General features: G+C 53.1%; 1 protein-coding gene across 2 annotated transcripts in view; it reads left to right on the forward strand.

The window, feature by feature from the left end:
• Phactr3 (phosphatase and actin regulator 3) overlaps nucleotides 1-20,170 on the forward strand; it is a 125,074-nt gene that overhangs the window by 84,317 nt on the left and 20,587 nt on the right. For both annotated transcript variants that reach the window (XM_090352585.1, XM_090352586.1), the window contains exons 4-8: nucleotides 3,490-3,672; nucleotides 8,195-8,404; nucleotides 9,854-10,028; nucleotides 10,519-10,766; nucleotides 19,604-19,757. In XM_090352585.1, the coding sequence (XP_090208711.1) occupies nucleotides 3,490-3,672; nucleotides 8,195-8,404; nucleotides 9,854-10,028; nucleotides 10,519-10,766; nucleotides 19,604-19,757 (970 nt within the window). The remainder of the gene's footprint in view (nucleotides 1-3,489; nucleotides 3,673-8,194; nucleotides 8,405-9,853; nucleotides 10,029-10,518; nucleotides 10,767-19,603; nucleotides 19,758-20,170) is intronic.

The raw sequence follows: 20,170 nt of genomic DNA on the forward strand, positions 1-20,170 counted from the left end.
GCTCACCTCCAGGGACAGTGGCTTCGCCTGTGCACTCCTGTGTGGTGTCCTGTGCTCATGGGCTGTATGGGAATACAGAGAGGGTGTGTGTGTGTGTGTGTGTGTGTGTGTGTGTGTGTGTGTGTGTGTGTGTGTGTGTGTGTGGCATTCCATCAGGGCCATTGTGCTCCAGGTCAGGCCCTCCTGGCCTGGTTCTCCTGGGAGCACTGAGGGAGAGCCAGGAGAGCCCGGCTCCTTTTTGGTGGGTGTGGAAACCCCAGGTCTGCCAGCCTCTCCCTGGGTTTGGAGGAAGGAATCAGACTCCACGGCTCCCTCCCAAGCGTGGAACCAATCTCTGGCCGTGGGCGCCCCCCTGTGGCCGACTCTCTCAGTGGCCTGGGCTCCCCACAGCACCGCTCCTGTGGGGAGTGTGACAGTCTCGCCTGACCTCTGCCCAGGGCTGCAGGGGGCAGCTAGCTGGTCTCGGGGAGGTGCGGCAGTGCCAGACAACCTTGGCCCCCCCCGATGGTTTTTGTTTCAGTGCACCTTTGCCCATTCTGTGTCCTCTGCTCTGCCCGTCCTCCTTCCCAGTCTAGGGTCAGGATGCAGAGCCCCGTCTCTGGTGGGAACGTCCCCTGTCCCCTCCCTGCCAGTCCCCAGCCTACCTCCATGAGTGGGGACAGCACCCTGCATGGCCTCCACCCAGAGAGGACTGAGCAACATCCATCTTCCTGTGCACGTCAGGGGACAGATTTTTTTTTTTTTTTTTTTTTTTTTGCCAGTTCTGGGCTTGAGCTCAGGGCCTGAGCACTGTCCTTGGACTTTCTCAAGGCTAGAGCTCTAACACTTGAGCCTCAGCACTACTTCTGGCTTTTTGCTAAGTATGTGGTACAGAGGAATCGAACCCTGGTCTTTGTGCATGCTAGGCAAGCACTTTAACCACTAGGCTACACTCCCGGCCCGGGACAGATTTTTTTTAAAGGGCTTTGCATTGGATATGGATATAAAAGGCAGAATTCCTGGTGCCATCGCTGGTGACCTGTATGTCACACAACTCCCAGGGGACTGGATGGGGATTGGATAGTCTGGTTTCCATGTGTTAGCGCTGGATGCTGTGCTTGGGAAACTGTGATTTCAGGGTACGAACATTTGCATTTCCGCTGTGTGTCAATGCACAAGTGCACGCGTGCACATTTATGTCCACACGGATGTCTGTATGTGTCCTTGTCCATGGGTGTCTGAGCGTGTGTGTGCTCCCATGCCAGTGGCAGGAGGAAGGTCAGCGGGCCAGGCAGTCAGAGGGAGGAGCCACCCCTCCCACCGCTGGTCCCTACCCCCATTTCTCAGCAGCAGCCATGCCACTGGGGCTATTTTGAGCAGGATTCTGGGCTGGAACTCTGAGCAGAGCTCAGAGCCCCCAGGCTGCAAATGGGCGGGGAGGTGGAAGGAGGCGCTGGCCGGTGCACGCAGGGCCTTTGCACTCCCACTGCTGGCAGCACCCATGCACTCCAGCAGTGCTGGCTCACCTGTTCCTTTTATGCCATGACTTTTTCTCATTAGTTCATTGAGCAGCCACAGACTGTGGCGGGTGTGTAACCCGTGGCATGCACACACACACACACACACACACACACACACACACACACACACACCAACACCAACAGTCAAGCATACATGTGTGATTGGCATTGTCTGGTTTTCCCTGGAGCCCCGAAATTCCCAAGCCACTGAGCACAACACTAAGTCCAGGGTAATAAAGCTCCATTTTTTAGGCTGCCTTAGGTGGGGAAAGCTGGGGGAAGAGGAATGTCTTCAAAGCCTGAGAAGCTCCTTTGGTGCAGGATGACCTCTGACCTTGCCCTCAGGGAGTCCCTTGGGTCTCTGCCTCCTCATCCTGGGTGACCTCAGCCAGGACCCATTGTAGTCCAGGACCCCTGACCCAAGAATGGCTCCTAAAACTTGCAGGGTTTGTTTGTGCCCGTGCTGGGCTTGAACTCAAGACCTAGGCGCTGGCCCTGAACTTTTGCGCTCAACCCTAGTACACACTTGAGCCACAGCTCCACTTACAGCTTTTTGGTGTTGAATTGGAGAATAAAAGTCTCACTGACTTTCCTACTTGTTCTGGCTTTGAACCACTGTCCTCAGATCTCAGCCTCCTGAGTTGCTGGGATTACAGGCGTGAGCCACTAGCGCTCAGCTGAGCTTTCAGTTTTCATTGTGATGGGAGGAGAAGCTTCCATATCCAGAACACTCGTCGTGTACCCCTTGTGTGGCGGGGGGCCGCTGGCCTCCCTCGCCAAGGACTCTGGGCAGGCAGCGTGGCAGCCACAGGTTTCTGATCTCCACCAGGGCTGACTTTGTTCCTGTCCCTCAAAGAGAAACCATGGGAAGGGAAGTGAGCAGAGGTGACAAGCTCAGATCCCCGGAGATTGGCATGTGGGGGTGGCCATCCCCTCCTCCTCACCTCCTGTGGGGCACTGGTCAGGCCTGAGCCAGGCAACTGCTGCTGTGACTTCTGTCTGCAGGGATGGGAGCTCTGGGGCCCTTGCAGGGACCACACAGATGCTGCATGCATCAGGCAGACATCTCAGAAGCTGCCTGGTAACTGGAGCAGCCCCCCCGCCCCCGAGTGTCCCTCAGACCCTGGGAGCCTGCAGCAGCCTGATCCCGGGCAAAGGGAAGCACCAGGCCCTTTCTTAACTGCTGCTGGCTGTGGTGACCCTTCCACAGAAGGCGACCCCAGGGGCCTTGCTGCTCTGTGACCTGGTGCTCGTCCTTGTCCCATTCCTGGGCTTCAGATGCCCAAGGAGGCCCCGTTATCTCCATGGCCTTCTCCGTGTGTGAGCAAGGAGAGAGTCTTCCAACCAGGCCTTCTCCAGGTCTGCCCAGGGTCAGGTCCAGTGTGAGTGACCCAGGAGCGTTTCCGTGTGGGTGAGGGTCCAGGGCAGGGGGTGGCTCTGCTGATGCCTGGCCAGCTCCGCTCTGCAGGGGCCTGGGCCTGTCCTCCTCAGCCAGGGCTCTGCTCCATGAGTTCCTCATTCCCCCAGCAGCCACCCCGGCCTGGGGCCCGGGCAAGGGTGGAGGTCCAGCCAGGAGCTCACGGGTACCTGTGAATGTTCCAGACCAGCCAGCATCCATGGCCAGATGGCAGAGGCAGGCCTGGCCAGGGGACGTGGGGACAGGGCAGAGGGCGGCGGCAACCCTCGCCGCTCCCTTGGGGCTCCAGAGCTGGTGTATCAGAGCCTAGGAGCCACGAGGCAGTGTCCACCCTCACCTGGGACACACGTGGAGATGACTCCCGGAGGGCTGTGCACATATCACACATCCTTTGTAAGCCAGCCTTGCCCTGAGGGCTGAGGTTGGACTCTTGGTGTGGGAGGGGAGGGGATGGCTGGCGTGGGCTGGGGTCTCTTGGTGTGGGAGGGGAGGGGAGGGGAGGAGAGGGAAGGGCTGCCATGGGCTGGGGTCTCTTGGTGTGGGAGTGGCTGATGAGGGTCCATCTCTTTGCAGATGCAGAGAGTAAGCAGTGTGGCCCCCATGGGGGCTCCCGGCCCACACAGAGTGAACCATCAACCACCCAACAAGAGGCGCCCTCCTCAGAAGATGCCCAGCCAGGAAGCCCCGTGCCCTCGGGGACAGACCCAGCCTCTCCGGAGGAGCCGCTGTCCCCAGACGCCCATTTGGACGACAGAGGTACTGGCCAGGGACACCCAGTGGCTGAGCTGCTCCAGAACTGTGGCTAAGCTAGCCTGGGTGGTGGCTGGGGGCGGCTGGGTCACTGTCCTCCGGCTGGCTAGTCAGGGTGTTGCCTGCCGGAAGGCTGGATTTGTATGTCTGCTCTGCTCTCCGGGTCTGATAACTGTAGTTCCTGCTCTCCCTGTGATGGTCGGGTGGACCAGGCTTCTCTTCCATTTGTTGGGACAGAATCTGGGCCAGCAAGACCCAGCCTCCCTGGGCAATTAAGACCAAGAGTGGTGTTTGCTGGGCGTACCGCATCCTCTGCTCCCTGCCTTGCGTTTTAAAATAAAACGGGCCCAGAAAGAAGCAGTCACTTTCCCAGACACAGAGCACACACGTGGTAGAACTTAGGTCGGAGCTCAGCCCACATCTGTGGGCGCCCTGGAGCCAGCTGGGGGTAAGGCTGTGTCTTGCTCTGGGATGGAGGTTACTTCTCAGCCCAGACAGGAGTTTCCTGGAGCCGCCCGCCTCAGCCCGCTTACTGCCCGTGTCCTGTCTGTGCCAGCAGCTCCAGCAGCTGTGACTGTGAGACAGAGAACGCAGTGGTATCGCCCTCTGCACCCAGACCCTGCCTCCCACCTTCTCATCCTGGCTGGACAGGTGGCAGGGGCCCCTTGACTCACTCCCAGATGTTCTGGAGTGCTCCCGCCAGGGCAGCTGTTTAGCTAATGGGAGGGAAATTAAAGATACAGTTCCCCAGTCCCACTGGGTACTTTTCAGTGGCTCAGTGGTTACATGTGACCAGTAGTTACTTGTGAATGGGGGAAACTGTTCCATTAGGCAGGAGAGAGGGGGCCACTGGTCCACAATGGTGCCAGGTCGGGAGGGATTTTGCTGTCTAGATAGGCCAGTTTTTCTAGAGTTTTCCATACCAACAAAAACTATAGAATCCACACTGAAAACACTGCCATCTGGCCCTGTTCAGGAAGAGTTTATTGACCTCTGGACTAGAGAATCAACTTGGCGCGATGAGGGAGCACAGATGGGGAGGAGGGTGAGCTGTGAGGGAGCACGGATGGGGAGGAGGATGAGCTGTGAGGAGGCCATGCTAAGGTCCACAATCAATGTGTGTAAGAAGCCCCTTCTAGGTGATATTAACAGGTGTTTGTGACTTAGGTGAGGGCACGAGGCAGAGCAAGGGAAGGCAGAAGGCTGCTCTGGGCACAGGTCTGGTGTGCTAGCCAGTGAGTGGGGCTCTGTAGAGCTCAGCTAGGTGAAGGGGAACTTGCTTTGTGCCGAACCCCGACTGCAGCTGCTGGGAGGGTGCTTGGCCGCTAACAATGGTGGAAAGTGAGTAAGTGGGAGCTGGTGGGAGCTGGTGGAGGGCTTGCTGTGGGTCTGGGAGTGCTTTTGCATGCCTGGTAGACCTCCAAGAGGGATGGCATGGTGACGAGCCCAGAGCTCAGAGGAGTGGGACTGAGGCTACACAGAGACGGGCTGGATTCCGAAGCCCAAGGACCAGGTACAGGACTGACCAGGGAGGGACGTGGTGGTAGAGGAACAGTGCCTGAGGCCTGAGGGCTGCGTGGTCAGGCAGGTGAGGAAGGGACAGAGCCCGTGAGGAAGGCAGTGTGGCCGGGTGAGGGGGTGGCTCCCAAATCCCACCGAGAGCAGGTTTGTGGCTGGGTGGGGAGGCAGGCTCTGAGGGCGAAGGCCTCGAAGGCCTCTCAGGCAGCAGTCGGCCGGGCGGCAGGACGGGGAGTGGCAGGGAGGGATACAGCGGTCTGCCTCTGGTGACCCTCTTTGATGAGCGTTGTCGTCCCAGGAGCAGGGAATTATATACAGCCAGAGCAGAGGTCCGGGGTGTTGATCGGCTTTAGAATGCTGAGAGGCTGTGATCCAGAAGAAGTGGCCAAATTGAAGACCCAGGCCAGAGTCGTCCACCTGCCAAGGGCACCTCAGCTTTGCAAGTTCCCACCTTAGGGCTGGTCTGGCGAAGGTCTGCACGGCACTCTGTTCCAGCAGATAGGCCCCCCATGAGCACAGTGGCTGGCCCAGGCCCTGGGGTCTCCGAGCCCGGCTGCTCTGTCTCCCTGTCAGCCCTCCCCCCACAGACTCACGGAGCCCAGCGCAATCCCTCTGTACATCTGTACAGTCCCTGTGGGAGCCCAGGGCTCAGGGTAAAGTGGCCTGCCAACACCTACTGTGCAGCACCCAGACTGGTGCCTTGAGAGCTGGTCGAGTGTCAGAGCTGACTTCTGGCCTCTAGATAATATTTGCTTCATTTGAATAGTGGTTCTCAAGCAGGTATGCCAGCACACACCTGTAATCCCCGTGCTCAGGTGGTAGAGACTAAGTCACAAGTTTGAGGCCAGCCTGGACTTTACAGTGAGATCCCACCTCAAAACCAAACCAAACCAAACACAAACCAGGACTGGCTCTCAGCCTGGTTCTGTGTCTCCTGTAGGGGGTGCCATGGAGACCCCAGTTGTCTCACCAGATGGGGATGAGCTCCGGGGGTCAGAGGTCAGGGCTGCCATGGCAATCCTTCACCAAACAGACCAGCACTCCAGATGTCCATAGTGGAGAAAATGTACCACCATGCCAAAACACCGCTTTCCCCTCTCCTCGGGGCCAGGCACACCGGTGTCCAGTGAAGCCACCTCAGGCCCACCTTCCTTCCGTGGGGCAGGGGTGGGAATTTTAGCAGACTCTGTGCATATGAGGAAATGGAGGCCCAGGGAAGTGGAAGGCCAAGTGCCTGGCCTAGGAGCTGGTTAGGCAGGCCGAGGCAGAGGGCAGGCTCTGCAGACTGGCCTGCGTGAGGCCCTCGAGCCATTCCTGTGACTTCATCCCCAATCCTAACTGTGGAACTATGTTGGGTGGTGCCAAGTTCTCCTGAGGGCATGGCCTGTCCACCCTGTGGCTATTGCGGTGCAAAGTCACATGACCCATTCACACAGAAGCAAGACGTCAAGTGAGCTCAAACCATCAAAGTCGACTCTGGATGCCAGAGTTCCAGTGGCCTTTAGAACGGTAGTGTATTGCGTACATTTCCATTGGAATAGCAGATGTGTGAGTGTCTGCAAAGGTTCTGGAAGAATCCGTGCAGGGCGAGATGTCATGGCCAGCGTACGGCTGCTCACTGCCTGGCTCACCAGAGCCAGCTGCACAGGTACTTCTGAGATTGTGCTCATTGGGTGTCGGGGTCTCTCAGGTATGTGTTTGATGCAGCAAAGGGCCTGGCAGAGTGCTTGAAATATGAGACAGAGAATTCGAGAGCTTGCAGGTGCCTGCACCGGTGTGTCCTCTTCTTAGGTTTGGCTGGGCGCTCTGAGGACAGCGGAAGCCCTGCCTCGCGTCTCTGAACATGCCTGAACTTTCAGCACCACGGACAGCGAAGTCTACACACAGATCCCACATAAAAGCAGAGAGGGGTGAATCCCAGCCCTGCTGACCTGCCCACCTGACACTAGCCCTGTGGAGCCAGGGGAGGGAGTCAGAGGAGGGGGTCAGGGGAGGGGGCCAGGAAAGGGATCCAGTGGAGGGGGTCAGGGTTAGGGACCTGGTGTCCTCCTTAGTTACTGTGAATGTGTGGTCCTGCCTTACTCTGGGTATCACCCATAGGAGAGGACCCAGAGGGCAGGAGTGAGGGAGGGCCCTGTCTCCAGGGAGACACCCTTGATGGGAGGCTCAGCAAGTTTATAGCTGAGCAGAGAATCTGCTCATCCCATCTGCTGACCCCAGTTTCTCCCGCAGGTGAGGTGTGTGGGGGGGGGTGCATCTGGAGGGAGGAAGGGGGAAGTTATGCATCTAAAGGCAGGAGAGGCCAGAGACTGGAAGCAGCGCCCTGCAGGAGGGCCCAGGGCATGGCATCCCCATTGTCCCTCTTTTTCTCCAGCAGAACTTGAGGGGTGGAAACCTGTGGGTGTTGGCTTTACCCTTTCTCTGGGGCTCCTCACAAAGGAAGCTGACAAGGGCCTGGGGTGATGGTGGGACTGGTGTGGAAACGGCAGACACTGGGGCCTATCCAGCTACAAAGAGCAATGGGAGAGGAGAGAGTGGACAAGCTCAAGGAGAGGGAGAGGCTGAGAAAACAGCTGGAGAGAGAGAGGACAAGGGCTGTGGATAGCTAAGCCCCTGGAAGTCCCACCTCATGTCTCACCCCCTCACCTGGGATAGCATGGCAGAGTCATTAGCACATGGTCACACACACAGGAAATGGAGGTGCAGAGAGTTTGGGTCACTGAAGAAGGTCACAGAGGAAGTGCGGAAGCAGCTCAAGCATTTTGTGTTCAACTCCAGCGCCTGCCATGGTGTTCCCTGCTTTCTGGATAGCACCTGGTCTGTGTGTAGACAGGGAGAGAAATGAGAGTCACCTGTGCTTCCCTTTCTCCCTAATTCTCTCCACCACTGAGGCCAGCTGTCTGCATCCGTCTCTGCCAGCAGTCCCAGCTGCCTGTCTCCCTGGCCTCACCCCTCACTTCTGCCCAGTCCCGGGAACATTTTTGAACACCCTGTTCTGCTTTTGGTCCAGCCAAGATGCCGTCTGTACCCAGTGAAGAGGAAGCAGACCCTGGCAGCCTCCTGCCCACTGCTGACCAGCTCTCTCAAGCCTTAGCGGGGACGGACTGCCCGGACTGTCCTCTCAGACCCCTGGAAAGGTCCTCAGGCCCGCTCCCCAGCCCCCCGCTGCTGCCCACCCCACCGCCCAAGGGAAGCTGCAAGCTCACAAAAAGTGTCCCCGGTAGGTCTGCCTGCTCTGTTTCCACTCTTCCTCCCAGTGGGAGGAGCTCAGGGGTCAGGGCTTGCATGCCCCGCCCAACATGGTTAACGGACAGGAGATTGGCGGTGGGGGGTGAGGGCGCCATACTGAGGGACCAGATGCCCAGGTGTCACTTGTCACCTTCAATTTCTGGGAAGTGGGGTTACTTCAACATGTGAACACTAGGTGGCAGCAGAGAAGTAGAAAGCCTCTCTCCCCACCTCCCAGTCCCACCCTCCGCTCCAAGCTTGGACGCCCCCTTGCCTGGGACGGGCTGCAGGTATCTTGATCCATCCGAGCTGGTAAGGCAGAGCAATGGGAGGCAAACACACAGCAGGACTCTGTTTCTTGCACAGGAGGTTACAAGTCCAAGATCAAGGCTGTGCTGACAGCCTGGTGTGGTTGCAATCCCTGTAATCCTTTATGGGCCGGATTCCTGGTGGCTTTAGAAAGCCATCCTGTTGTCACCCCTCTCCACCCATGGAGTTCTGAACACCCCAGTGAGGTGGCAGCAGTTTCTCTGATCCCCCACCCAGACTCCCCGGTGTGTCCCAGTCCAGGCCCTGGGGACAGGTAAGTGCCCTCTCTCCGTGGAACGCTGTCCGTGGCCTCTGCCAAAGACAGTTGTGGCCATGAACTTCTTGGCAGTACCACCTTGAGTCTGCTCTGAGCCTCAGTTTCCTACTCTCAGAAATGGGAGTGAGGGACACGTGGGGTCCAGGGAAAAGTGTCCATTGTGGAGCGAGGGCATGCCTGTAACGTTCCCTGGTGAGGTTCTGTTTCCCGGCATTATGAAGCAGTTGAGGCACCGCCTTATTTTCTTTTGTGAAACATGTCCAGTGTACTTTCCTGCTAGGTGAGGAGAGAGTGCTGGCTGCCAGGGGGATGGGTGCTGGTGAATTGGTGTCTCCTGTGCACACTGGATGTGGTCCTGTAACGAGCAGGGGCGTCCCCTCAGGAAAACCTGAGACCTGGGCACCAGGCATACCTAGCTCTTCCTGGCTGGCACCACCTCTCACCCTTACCCCAGGGAGGTGGAGAGAAGGTTGTAGACTAGCTTGAAGGAATGAAGTGGGGAGGGCAGGCAGGGACGCTGGTGGTTGTCCAGAGTGAAGGCTGCCTGGAAAACTCAGGGACTACTTCTGCATCCCACACAAAGGAAGTGCAGCTCCCTCCTCAGTGAAAGCAGGGCATGGCCTTGTCTGCTGCTAACCCAGAGCTCAGCCTCCAGGACAGTGGCCCCCAGAAAATGGAGGAAAGAGGACAGGGCTATCCTGAGGCTGGCTGGCCCTGTAGGTCAGGGCGCTGGCCATATGTAGCATTCTGTGCTCCGTTTGTGGGTTCTGGCCCTCAGTGAGGCCTTGGTCCCCGCATGACACGTGAAGCAGGACGCAGGGTGTGACGTTGCTCTTGCTCCCTCCCAAACCCCAGGCCAAGCTGCACTCTTCCAAGGCCCTGGCGTGAAGAGCACCGAGCCGCCTCTCCGGGGACAGCTTTCCACCCCCACAGGGTCCCCACATCTCACCACCGTTCACCGGCCTCTGCCCCCCAGCCGCGTGATCGAGGAGCTGCATCGGGCGCTGGCTACAAAGCACCGCCAGGACAGGTGAGGCTGGGCCCGCAGAGGGGTCCCCGTGCCTGTGTGGTCACCCCGGACACTGGGTGAGGTTCTAGAGGTTCTCACCCTCCACTTGAAACGCTTCATGCTTTATGCACAAGCCACCTACGTTGACACTCGGAATCAAGCTCCTGGTCCCTGTTCCAAGAGGTTGAAGACAGACAGGAGGGTGTCATGTGAGAGACTACTCAAGACATGGTTCCTTCTCTATGACTCGAAGGCCCAGAGTGCTGGACGCAGTGCAGAAGCCGGCACGATCATTGTTAGCTCTTGAAGGAAGTGGGGCTGTTGGAGGCAGAGCTGGTCCCAGAGCCCAGCTGTGGTCAGGCAGAGCACACGCCCCTAGCCCTGTGGGCCTTTGGGGGCCTTCCTGCCCAGGACCCCAAGAGAAATCCCGGAAGCCAGGGGCCACGCACTTTTCAGGCCCTCTGTCAGTTTGGGCTGACTGCATGTCCTCTGTGCTGTGTTTCTGGTTTAGCTTCCAGGGGCGGGAGAGCAGAGGGTCTCCAAAGAAGCGGGTGGACGTCCGCCTGTCCAGAACGTCCAGCATGGAGCGGGGCAAGGAGAGGGAGGAGGCGTGGAGCTGTGACGGTGCTTCAGAGAGCAAGTGGGCGGCAGCCAAGGAGTCAGAGGAGAACAAGGAGAACTTGCTCATGAACCTTGAGCTCCAGGACGACTTGCTCCTGTACCAGGATGAAGAGGCACTGGACGACTCCATCATCTCTGGTGAGGAGGGCAGGTGGTGGAGGTGAACCAGCCTTGCATCTGTGAGATGAAGCCTACTTGATCACAGTGTGCACGTTTTCAAACGCGTCTCTGGATTCTGTTGGCTAATACTCCATTGAGGAGCTTTGCATTGTGTTCATCAGAGAGACTGGTCTGTAGTTCTCTTTTTTTGTCAGAGCCTTCCCTGGTGTGGGGATGAGTGTGATATTGGCTTCATAGAATGGGTTTGGGGTGACTCCTTCCACTTCTATTTCTCGAAAGAGCTTCAGGAGTATAGGTATTAACTTATCTTTAAAAGTCTTACAGACCTCCACAGTAAAACCAACTGGGCCTGCGCTTTTCCTAATTGTCAGGCTTCTGATTGCTTCTTCTATCTCATTGTGTGAAATTGGTTTATTCACTTGACTTGTCTCAACTTGGGCAGCTTATATTTATTTTAAAAAGCATCCATTTCTACTAAATGTTCCTGCTTCCGTGAACATAGGCTCTGGAGAGCATCCATCTTATTTTCAAGTGTGTCCACAGCTCCCCCAAAGTGTGAACTATGTGGATAGAGTCGGTATGTTGCTGTGGAGGGGAATTGGTTCAGAGTGGAGCTGGCCGCCCGTCCATGCTGCCCCCTGCTGAGCGCAAGGGCAGCCAGTAGCATGTCTCCATAGCCAGTCCACTGCTAGCCCCCCGGCCACAGCAGGATCGGGGGGAACCAGAGAAAGGGGGGACGCGGCAGGCCAGATTTGTCCCCTGCAGCCCCCAGCAAGGAACTCATTCTCATTGAGAAGGAAGCCAGGAGAGACCTGTGGACGAGGTCAGGCAAGAAGGTCTTTGTCGCTGTGTTTGAAGTTCTCATTTTTGGTCATTTTTGGGTTTTGCCAGGGATGTCCTTAATCACTATTTTTTTATTTGCATAATAGTGACATACAGAATTGCACAGCTTGGTGACTATGACCTGTGAAAACATTGTCACCATTAAAATAGCATGTTGAGCATGCACTTGAAACTTCCTTCTGCAACTTGTTCTCCTCGCTCTCCATGCGCAGAGCACTTTCTAAAATTCGTGTAAATGGAATCAGTATGTACTCTTAATTTAAAAAATGATTGTTACTATAAAGGTGATGTTCGGGGGGGCTGCAGAGCGGAAGTCAGGTTTCTTTGTGGACAGTGTCACCCAGTCTGCACTTGTATCTGTCTTCTTCCCTCACCATCAGTGCTCTGGGACATGGCAAGGTGGTGGACTGGACGGAGCGCTGGACCAGCATCTCCTCCTCCCTGCGCTGCGGGGTTGTGGTTGTGGATGGTTCTCCACTGATGGACACCTGGGTGTTTTCAGGTGTTACCAGTACAGGAGAGGCCAGGATTTGGAAATGGCCTGTGGGGGTACGTAGTTGTAGAATGGCCAGGCCAGTGGTGTTGAAATGTTTGAGGAAGTGACTGGCTGTCTTTCACAGTGGTCCCGCCCTGCCTGCCCCCTCTGCAGCGCAGGACGGCTGAACATCGTGGGGGCCAGTGGCCTTCTCTTCCGAGGTGATTAATAATGTGGAATCTTACCTTTACCACGGGCTTATACCTCCTGTGCATCTTCTTTGGCAAAAATGTCTATTTAAAGTGTCTGCCCAGTTTCTGAGATGAGATAGTTTCTTCTCCTGCATTAACAAGAGTGGATTTTTTTAATTTTATTTTTTAAATCAGTTGGACATGCAAGGCCTTCCGCGGACACTTCCGCCCAGCCCATGGACGAAGTTGCTCAATGTGTGAAGCCTGTTCTGCTGTCCCGCCCAGCGGCAGCACGTGCCTGGGGCTCTGCGCCTGAGGTATCACCTTGGGCCCAGTGTCGTGGCGCTTACTTGCATTTCCATCCAGAGCTTTTCCTTTTCAGGTTTCACGTTTGTATCTATGACTGTTCTTAGTCAATTGTGAATGCTGTAAGTTGTGAACCCAAGCCCAGTGCCATTTGTTGAAAAGACAGTACCTTTTTCCACTGAAATACTTGTGTCAAAAATTAGTTATCCACACCCACGTGGCCCAGTTCCTAGACTTATCTTTCTGGTCACTGACCCATTGCTTCTCAACCACAGCCACACTGCCTGAATCACTGTGGCCTTATAGTACGCTCTGAAACCAAGTTGTGTTCGTTCTTCAATTTTGTTTTCTCTGTAGATTTTCTGGCTAACAGGCTCTTTACACTTGCATGTCCATTTTATACTTCATCTGTTCATAAATGCACACATACACATGCACAGGACACATACTGTCCACTCTCACACACATATACACACATGTATAAACTTATATGCACATACACATGCAGAAGCATGCACACATAAACACACTGGTTAGAATTTCAACTGAATCTACAGATCAGTTTTGGGGGAGAATTGGAATGTGAATGATACTCGGAATTCTGCCTCATGAGCTTTCTTCATTGCTTTGTTTATTAAAAAAAAATTCCCCTGCAAATGTTTTGTAGTTGTCACTTCCCAGCCACTTCTTGTCAGAAACCTGTGTTTCCTACTTTGGGATCTGTGCGTGTGGTATTTTTATTTCGGTGTATGGCTATTTCTGGTATGCAGAAATGCAGCTGATTCTTCCTGGGAATAAGAGGTTACTCTACAACCTTGCTGAGCCTCTGATTCATTCCAGCAGTAGATTCCAGTTGTAGATCCTACTGTGTGGCCAGCACAAATGATCCTGTAACGTGCATGCCCCTAAAGATTGCCCCGCCTCTTCCCCAAGCCGGACCTCTCTGCCTGTCCCGTTCTTTTTCCTTTCTTGCCTCTTGTGCTGGCGAGGCCCTCAAGCGTGGTGCCTCACAGAGCTGGTGAGGCTGGGAATCCCCCTCTTGTTTGGATGTTTCCGGAACACCCTTCCTTCACCAGCTGTCCTGGTTCAGGAGTTTCCTTCTTTTATGTTTGACGAAGAGTTGTTTATGTTAGCCTCTCCACTTCCTTTTATCAGTGATGAATATTCGATTTTGTCACATGCTGTCCTGTTTGCTGAAGTAATTGTGTGGCTTTTCTTTTTTCTTTTTTAAAGTCCTTTCGTAATTTATTTACTTACGTTGATTGCCTTATGAATGGTAAAGTAATCTTGCCTTTCTGAGGGAATATCACTTGATGGGAACATAATACAATCTTGCTAAATAATTGGAGTCTCTTTGCTACTCCTTAAAAGATTTTTACATTAGCGTTCCTTGATTGATTTGGGTCCTTAGAGTTATATCCCTAAAATATATTTTCTGGTTTGATCTGAATGACTTCTGGTTTAACAGAGTTTTAAAAAGTCCCATTCTTCCCAATTTTCTTATTTTTTTTACACAATAATTTTATCATTTAGTTTTTAAATGTTCTGTAAAAGTCATTATGACTAAATATAAGCCACTAAAGTGGCTTATATTTTTTCAAGGAATTTGTCCATTTTGACTAAATTATCCAATTTACTGCCGTAAAGTGGCTCGGAATATTCCTTTATATCTTTTTAATATCTATAATTAGATGACGTAGATGTCGCCTTTCCATTATCTGGTAACATTCCCTCTTCTCCCCCATTTGTCCCTTCCACCTTCCTTTCCTTTCTTCCTCCTCCCTCCCTCTCTCCTGTCCCCTCCTCCTCTCTCTTCCTCTGTCTTTCACCCTCCTCTTTATCAGTCTGTCTGCCTATAGAATTTTATTAGTTTCATTACTACCTAGCTTTTGGTTTCAGTTACTTTTATTTGTTTGCTTCCTAGTCTGATCTCATTTATTTTTCTCTACTATTTGCGGTTTACTTTGTTCTACCTTTCCTAGTTTCGTAAAATGGGCTTTGATGTCATTGGAGACACTTCCTCTTAAAATATAGGCATTCAGTGCTGTAAAGTCCCCCCCTTAACTACATTATGACATACTATGTTTCCATTTGCTTCAGAATGCTTTGGAGTTTCTCTTTTGATTTCTTCTTGGAATTATGGGTTTTTAAGACATTTCTTATTTAGTGCCAACTATTTGCATACTTCTCTAGATCCCTTTGGTTGTTGATTTCCAGTTTGATTCCAGTCTAGTCAGAGAACATGTTTGATATGAATGGAGGCCTTTGCAATGGACGGAAACGTGCATAGTGGCCCAGAATAGGCTCCATCTCCATACATATGACAGATGCACTTGAGCATCTGGCCTTGAGGGGCAGACAGAGGACTGTGCATGTTGGATCATCTCCACGCATTGCGCTCTGCCCACACCCACTCCTGTTCACCTCTTCTATGAATTACTGACTGACAGGAGTTTTACAGTCCCCAGTGGCACCTGTAGATTTACATATAGTTTCCTTATGTCTGTTTTCCATAAAGTTTACCCCTCTTTAGGTTCTTGCCGAGGCTTCCTGGTGCAGGGGCCCGGTCACCACATCACAGAATGACCCTAATATGTGACTCTCTTGTCCCTAAGAAGGGACATCTGTGAAGTCTGCCCTGTGTGGTCTCAGCACACCTCCACAGCTTCCACAGATCAGTGCGAGAATGGCACGGTCTCTACTGCTCATTGACTTGTGCCTTTACATTTAGCATGTGCTCTTGGCAGGCTCTGTATCATCTTGTCTTGCCTTTTCATTCATTCTGCAGATGCTTGACTTTAATTAGGGTGCTCCAGCTATTTACATGAATAGGATTGATTTTGTTAGGTTTAAGTCTGCCATCTGGTTGCTTATTTTCATTTGTTCCACCTGATTTTTGCTTCTTTTTCTCTCTCCCTGTCTTCTTTTGGGCTGGGCCTATTTCATCACTGCATTTTATTTCCTCTGTTGCCTTTTGAGATATAAATCCTTGATTTTATGGTTTAGTGGGGATCTCTTTAGAGATTAGAGTGTGCCTCCTTATTTCTGCACCATCTACCTTCATGCCGTGTCACTTACAAACTAATAACCTTTCTTCATTTCCATTGTGGACCTCCGTCAGCTTCATGTGTTATGAACCCCCTGCAGTGTGGCTGCTATTATTGATAAAGCCCCTACTTGAAGGGAGTTAAATCATAATAAATACCATGCATTCATAATGCCTTGCACTGCAAACCATTCCCTCAACTTATCTCTCCTCTGTTCAGATTCAGCTTCCATCTGGCATGGTTTTCCTTTTGCCTGAAGGATTGCTTTTGTCCTTTATCATTATATAGGAATGATTAATTCTTGTGGCTTTTTATGCCTAGAAAGTATGTATTTTGCTTTCATCATGAAGGATATTCAGCCAAGCATAGTTTTCTGCGTTGTCTGGGTTACCTTCCTTCAGTGATGTGAAGACATGTCCGCTGTCTCCTTACTTGCACTGTCTCTGGAGTGGCCTTTGCTGTCCATCTACACAGGATGTCTGTCTGTCTGTCTGTCTGTTTCAGGAAGTTGTTGAGCTTTCTATCACTATCTCTGACTTTGACCTACACATCATTCTTTTGGCCATGCTTGAAGCTCATAGAGCTTTTCCTTGCTTCCTTGTAGCTGTGGTAATTTTTGATTGGAGGATACAAGGTGTGAGTTCATTTGCAGGTCTCTGGATACTTTTCTGTTCCTATAAATACCCTGGAGTTTTATTCTGGGAAGCAGTGAAGTTACTTGGAAGCTATCTGGATAAGTACAGTCTGGCTTGCTATTCAGTTTTCTTAGATAGAAGTAGTGTTCACTCCAGTGCTAAAATTACTTCTCCTCTGTGAGGCAGGACCATCTGCAGCTCCGCGGTGTAGGGGCGTTGGTGCCATCCAGTGGCTGCAGTGGGCAGGCCCTGGTCCTTCTCCGTGCCCCAGAGGGGCACTGGGAACTGTTCCCATCGAGTGATAATCAGGGCACGACTCAGGTGCCCTCCGCCCGCCTTTGGGCCTTTTCTCTCCTTCCACCGTGGCTGGCCTTCTCTCTCCTTCCCAGTCCCATGGTCTCCATGGTCTCTCAGCTTCATTTCCTCAACCCAGGGTGTTTTCCAGGATCGTGCCGGGGTCCTCTCCATAAGCCCAGCAGGTCTCCACAGGCATCTGCCAGGAGAGTTCCCTGGCTTGCATCCTCTGACTCCCATTTCTGGAGCCTCACTGCCCTTTCTCCTCGCCATTGGCATCTTGAGAACAATTGTTTCATATATTTTGAAGAGAGAAGTATGTTGAGTCCATGCTTCTCCCTCTTGGACTGAGACGGTGCTGGAAGCTAAGATAGCCCTTGGGCATGGGGCTTGCTCGTGGGGCTCGGCCCTGTGCTTTTCTGTGTTTGCATGTGGCAGAATGAACATCCGGCGTCGGTGAGATCACCCCATTTGCATTGAGTGAACAGGCTTCAAGCTCAGGCACTTAGGGTTCAGAGGGGTGTGGCGGGTTTGTGCCTCTGGGACCTTTGCCACTTCTCATTGCTGTTTTCCTTCCTCACCTTCTGTGCTGTCCTGGATGCTGCCTTAGCTGCCAGGAGTGGCCTCAGAGTGGCCAGATTAGGAGTATGGACATCGGCAGGCCTTCTTTGCCTCTTGGTCTGTCATGGAGGACAGACTGCTTCAGCAGGATGGCGTGAGCCCAGTTCTGGTTGCAGCAAGGTTGAGATCCCCACTGGGCCCCACGCTCCAGCACTGGGAGGAAAGCTGAGTGTGCAGGCCCTGAGGTCAGAAGGGTGTTGGCCTCTGTATGGAAATACCAGGCTGTGGGCAATGGGCTTTTTGTGCTCTGGGACACACAGGTCATAGAGTAAGGAGGCGTGGATGGAGAGGGAAGGGTTTGAAGATTGAATCCTGGACACATGTGTGTTTAGAAGTAGGGAAGAGAAGAAGAAAGAGCCAGTGGAAAAAAATGGAGATGTGACCCTCAGGTGGCCTGGAAGGAACAAGATAGGCCATCGCAGAGAAGGGGACAGCAAATGGTGTCCATGCTTCTGAACACTCACATAGACCCAACCCGAGGTTTTCCACTGGCTTCTTGGTCTCCTAGGATGGATGACAGGAGTGGACGAACCCCACTTCCCCTTTTCTAGAGGGTAATTGGAGATAAGAGTCTCTGGTCCTTTTGTGCCCAAGCTGGCTTTGAACCTTGATCCTCAGATCTCAGCCTCCTGAGTAGCTAGGATTACAGGCATGAGCCACTACGCCCAGCTCTTTTTTTTTTAAATTTTTCTTTCACAATATACTGTTATTTTTTTTTTTTTGCACTCAGCCCTTTAACCCCGCAATCCTGGAGGTTAAACCCAGAGCCTCAAGTGTACCAGACCGATGCTTTGCTACCTGAGTCTGCCCTAGCCATTCTGGTGTTTTCGATGCTTTGATCTTACTCACTGGCCTTAAGCTCATGATTATCTGGCCTCCATTTATCCAGTAGCTATACTCAGCTGTGCTACCATTTTCAAGCAGTAACAAGGCGCAGGTTGAACAAATGTACAGTCATTTAGCGAAGTTGCCCTTTATTGTTTGCTGGGGTTGGTTTTTGTTTCTTTCATAAATAAGACTTGAATAGCATCCTTTTATGTATTCTTTATGCTCTCATCCCTCCTTGAAGAAAGGTTTCTGAATCAGAGTGCGGAAGAGAAGTTTGGGAGTCTAGGGGGCGGGGCCTCATTTCCTCAGGCAGGAAGTCCATGTCTGCTTCCTGCTCCCTGTTAGAGTACTCTGGGGAGATATGCTTCCTCAGATCAGCTTGATCAACTGGATCCAGACAGCCCTCACATCCATGATGTCTTCATTGTAGGCTAGTTTTCTGAACATTTCCTTTTTGACTCTGAAGTAGCACATTTTGGTCATTTATGGCTGCCTTGGTGAAGGACTTCTGTAAAGTCAGCCCAGCAGTTCCTCTGCAGTCCTACCCCACCCTACCCCAGCCCTACCCCAGCCCTACCCCAGCCCTACCCCAGCCCTACCCCAGCCCTACCCCACCCTACCCCACCCTACCCCACCCTACCCCATGCCTGGCTGTGGCCCTGGAGGCTGGATTCCTAGCAGAAGAAAGTCACCTGTGTCTCTAGAAATTTGTTCTGCAGAATAAATTCTCATTCACGCCTAGAAATCTCCTGACAAAGGCTCTTTTCCTCACTTAGTTCAGTACTAGCAGTGTGTAATGACAGCCCTGAGACATTTGCGGTAGGTTTAAGTGCTTGCTTAATCACAAGCTAAAGGATTACGCTGCACTCTGTATAGTTGATGCTTGAGCACACAAGGGTTCGCAGGAAGTGGCGGCCTTCCCTTCCTTAGCCAAGGGCCAGCTCCTCAGCGTTGATAAGGAGCTTGACCTGGAGACTTCGGCTTCCCACTTCCCCCGTAGACATGCTGTAAAGACCCCTGCAAAATGCACAGGCCACCTTTGGGGTGTTCTCACTTAAATACAGGCCTGCAGGCATTTATGAAGGTGTTGCTGGCTGCAGTCCTTGCTCAAGTGATGTGCAGCCATTATCTCTCTCACCTTTACATTGGAAACTGAAGCCTCAGCTGGATTCCATTTTTGTATGTTGCGTTGCACATTTTTCTTACGCCATCACACTGTGGAGCCTCTTTCCTTGGCATGTCTCCCGGGGGGACAGTGGACTTGTTTTCTCGGGGAGCCATTTGTGTCTATGTGTGAAGCCATGGCGCTGGACCGTGACTTGGGCTCCCCTGGGGTTTGACCTCTCCCTGAGTCAAACTACGAAGTCACCTAAAGCAAAGTCATCACTACATGATGCATCGGACCGTGGAGTCGCCTGCCCGTGGCTGGCACGTGCTGTCGAGGACGGCTTGGCCCAGGCTCAGGCACAAGCCAGCAGCACTTCCATGCCCACCGAGGGGTCCCACCACGCCCTCTGCCCACATGCACACGGCCGGCACTAGTTCTGCTTTTGATTTTTCTCTCCTACCCATGGAAGCCGTGCTGACCTTGTCTCCTCTTCCCTGTGGGTGTCAGGAACGCTGCCCAGGAAGTGCAAGAAGGAGTTGCTGGCTGTGAAGCTGAGAAACCGGCCCAGCAAACAGGAGCTGGAGGACCGGAACATCTTCCCCCAGAGGACAGACGAGGAGAGGCAGGAGATTCGGCAGCAGATAGAAATGAAGCTCTCCAAGTAAGTGGGGCCCTCGCTGACCCAGCCACACGTTACACACTGGTTGCAGCTGTGCCAGGCCTCGCTTCCTTGATTCCCTTGGTCCCTCCAGCCCTGAGCTGGGCCAAGGCTCCCAGAAGTAGCTCTTTATGTCAGGATTGGCTCAGACTTTGCTGGGGGAGCTAAGCAGCTCCCCAACCCCAAATCTGGATTTTCCATGATGATGCAAATGGAGTCACGGTGCCCTGGAGCTGATCCTTCTCCCGTACAGATCCTCTCCAGTGGATGCAGAAGGGACGAGGCCATGCTGGCCAGGGCCCAGGACAGGGGCGGACCCATTAACCATTGTCACCACTCCCCTGCAATGGTGTGACCCCAGTGTTGCAGGATCCTCTTAGTTTTTCAGGGAAAGCTTGACCCCCCTACACACACCT

The sequence above is a fragment of the Megascapheus bottae genome, chromosome 18, assembly GCF_031878675.1.
Source record: "Megascapheus bottae isolate mThoBot1 chromosome 18, mThoBot2.hap1, whole genome shotgun sequence".
NCBI lineage: Eukaryota > Metazoa > Chordata > Mammalia > Rodentia > Geomyidae > Megascapheus > Megascapheus bottae.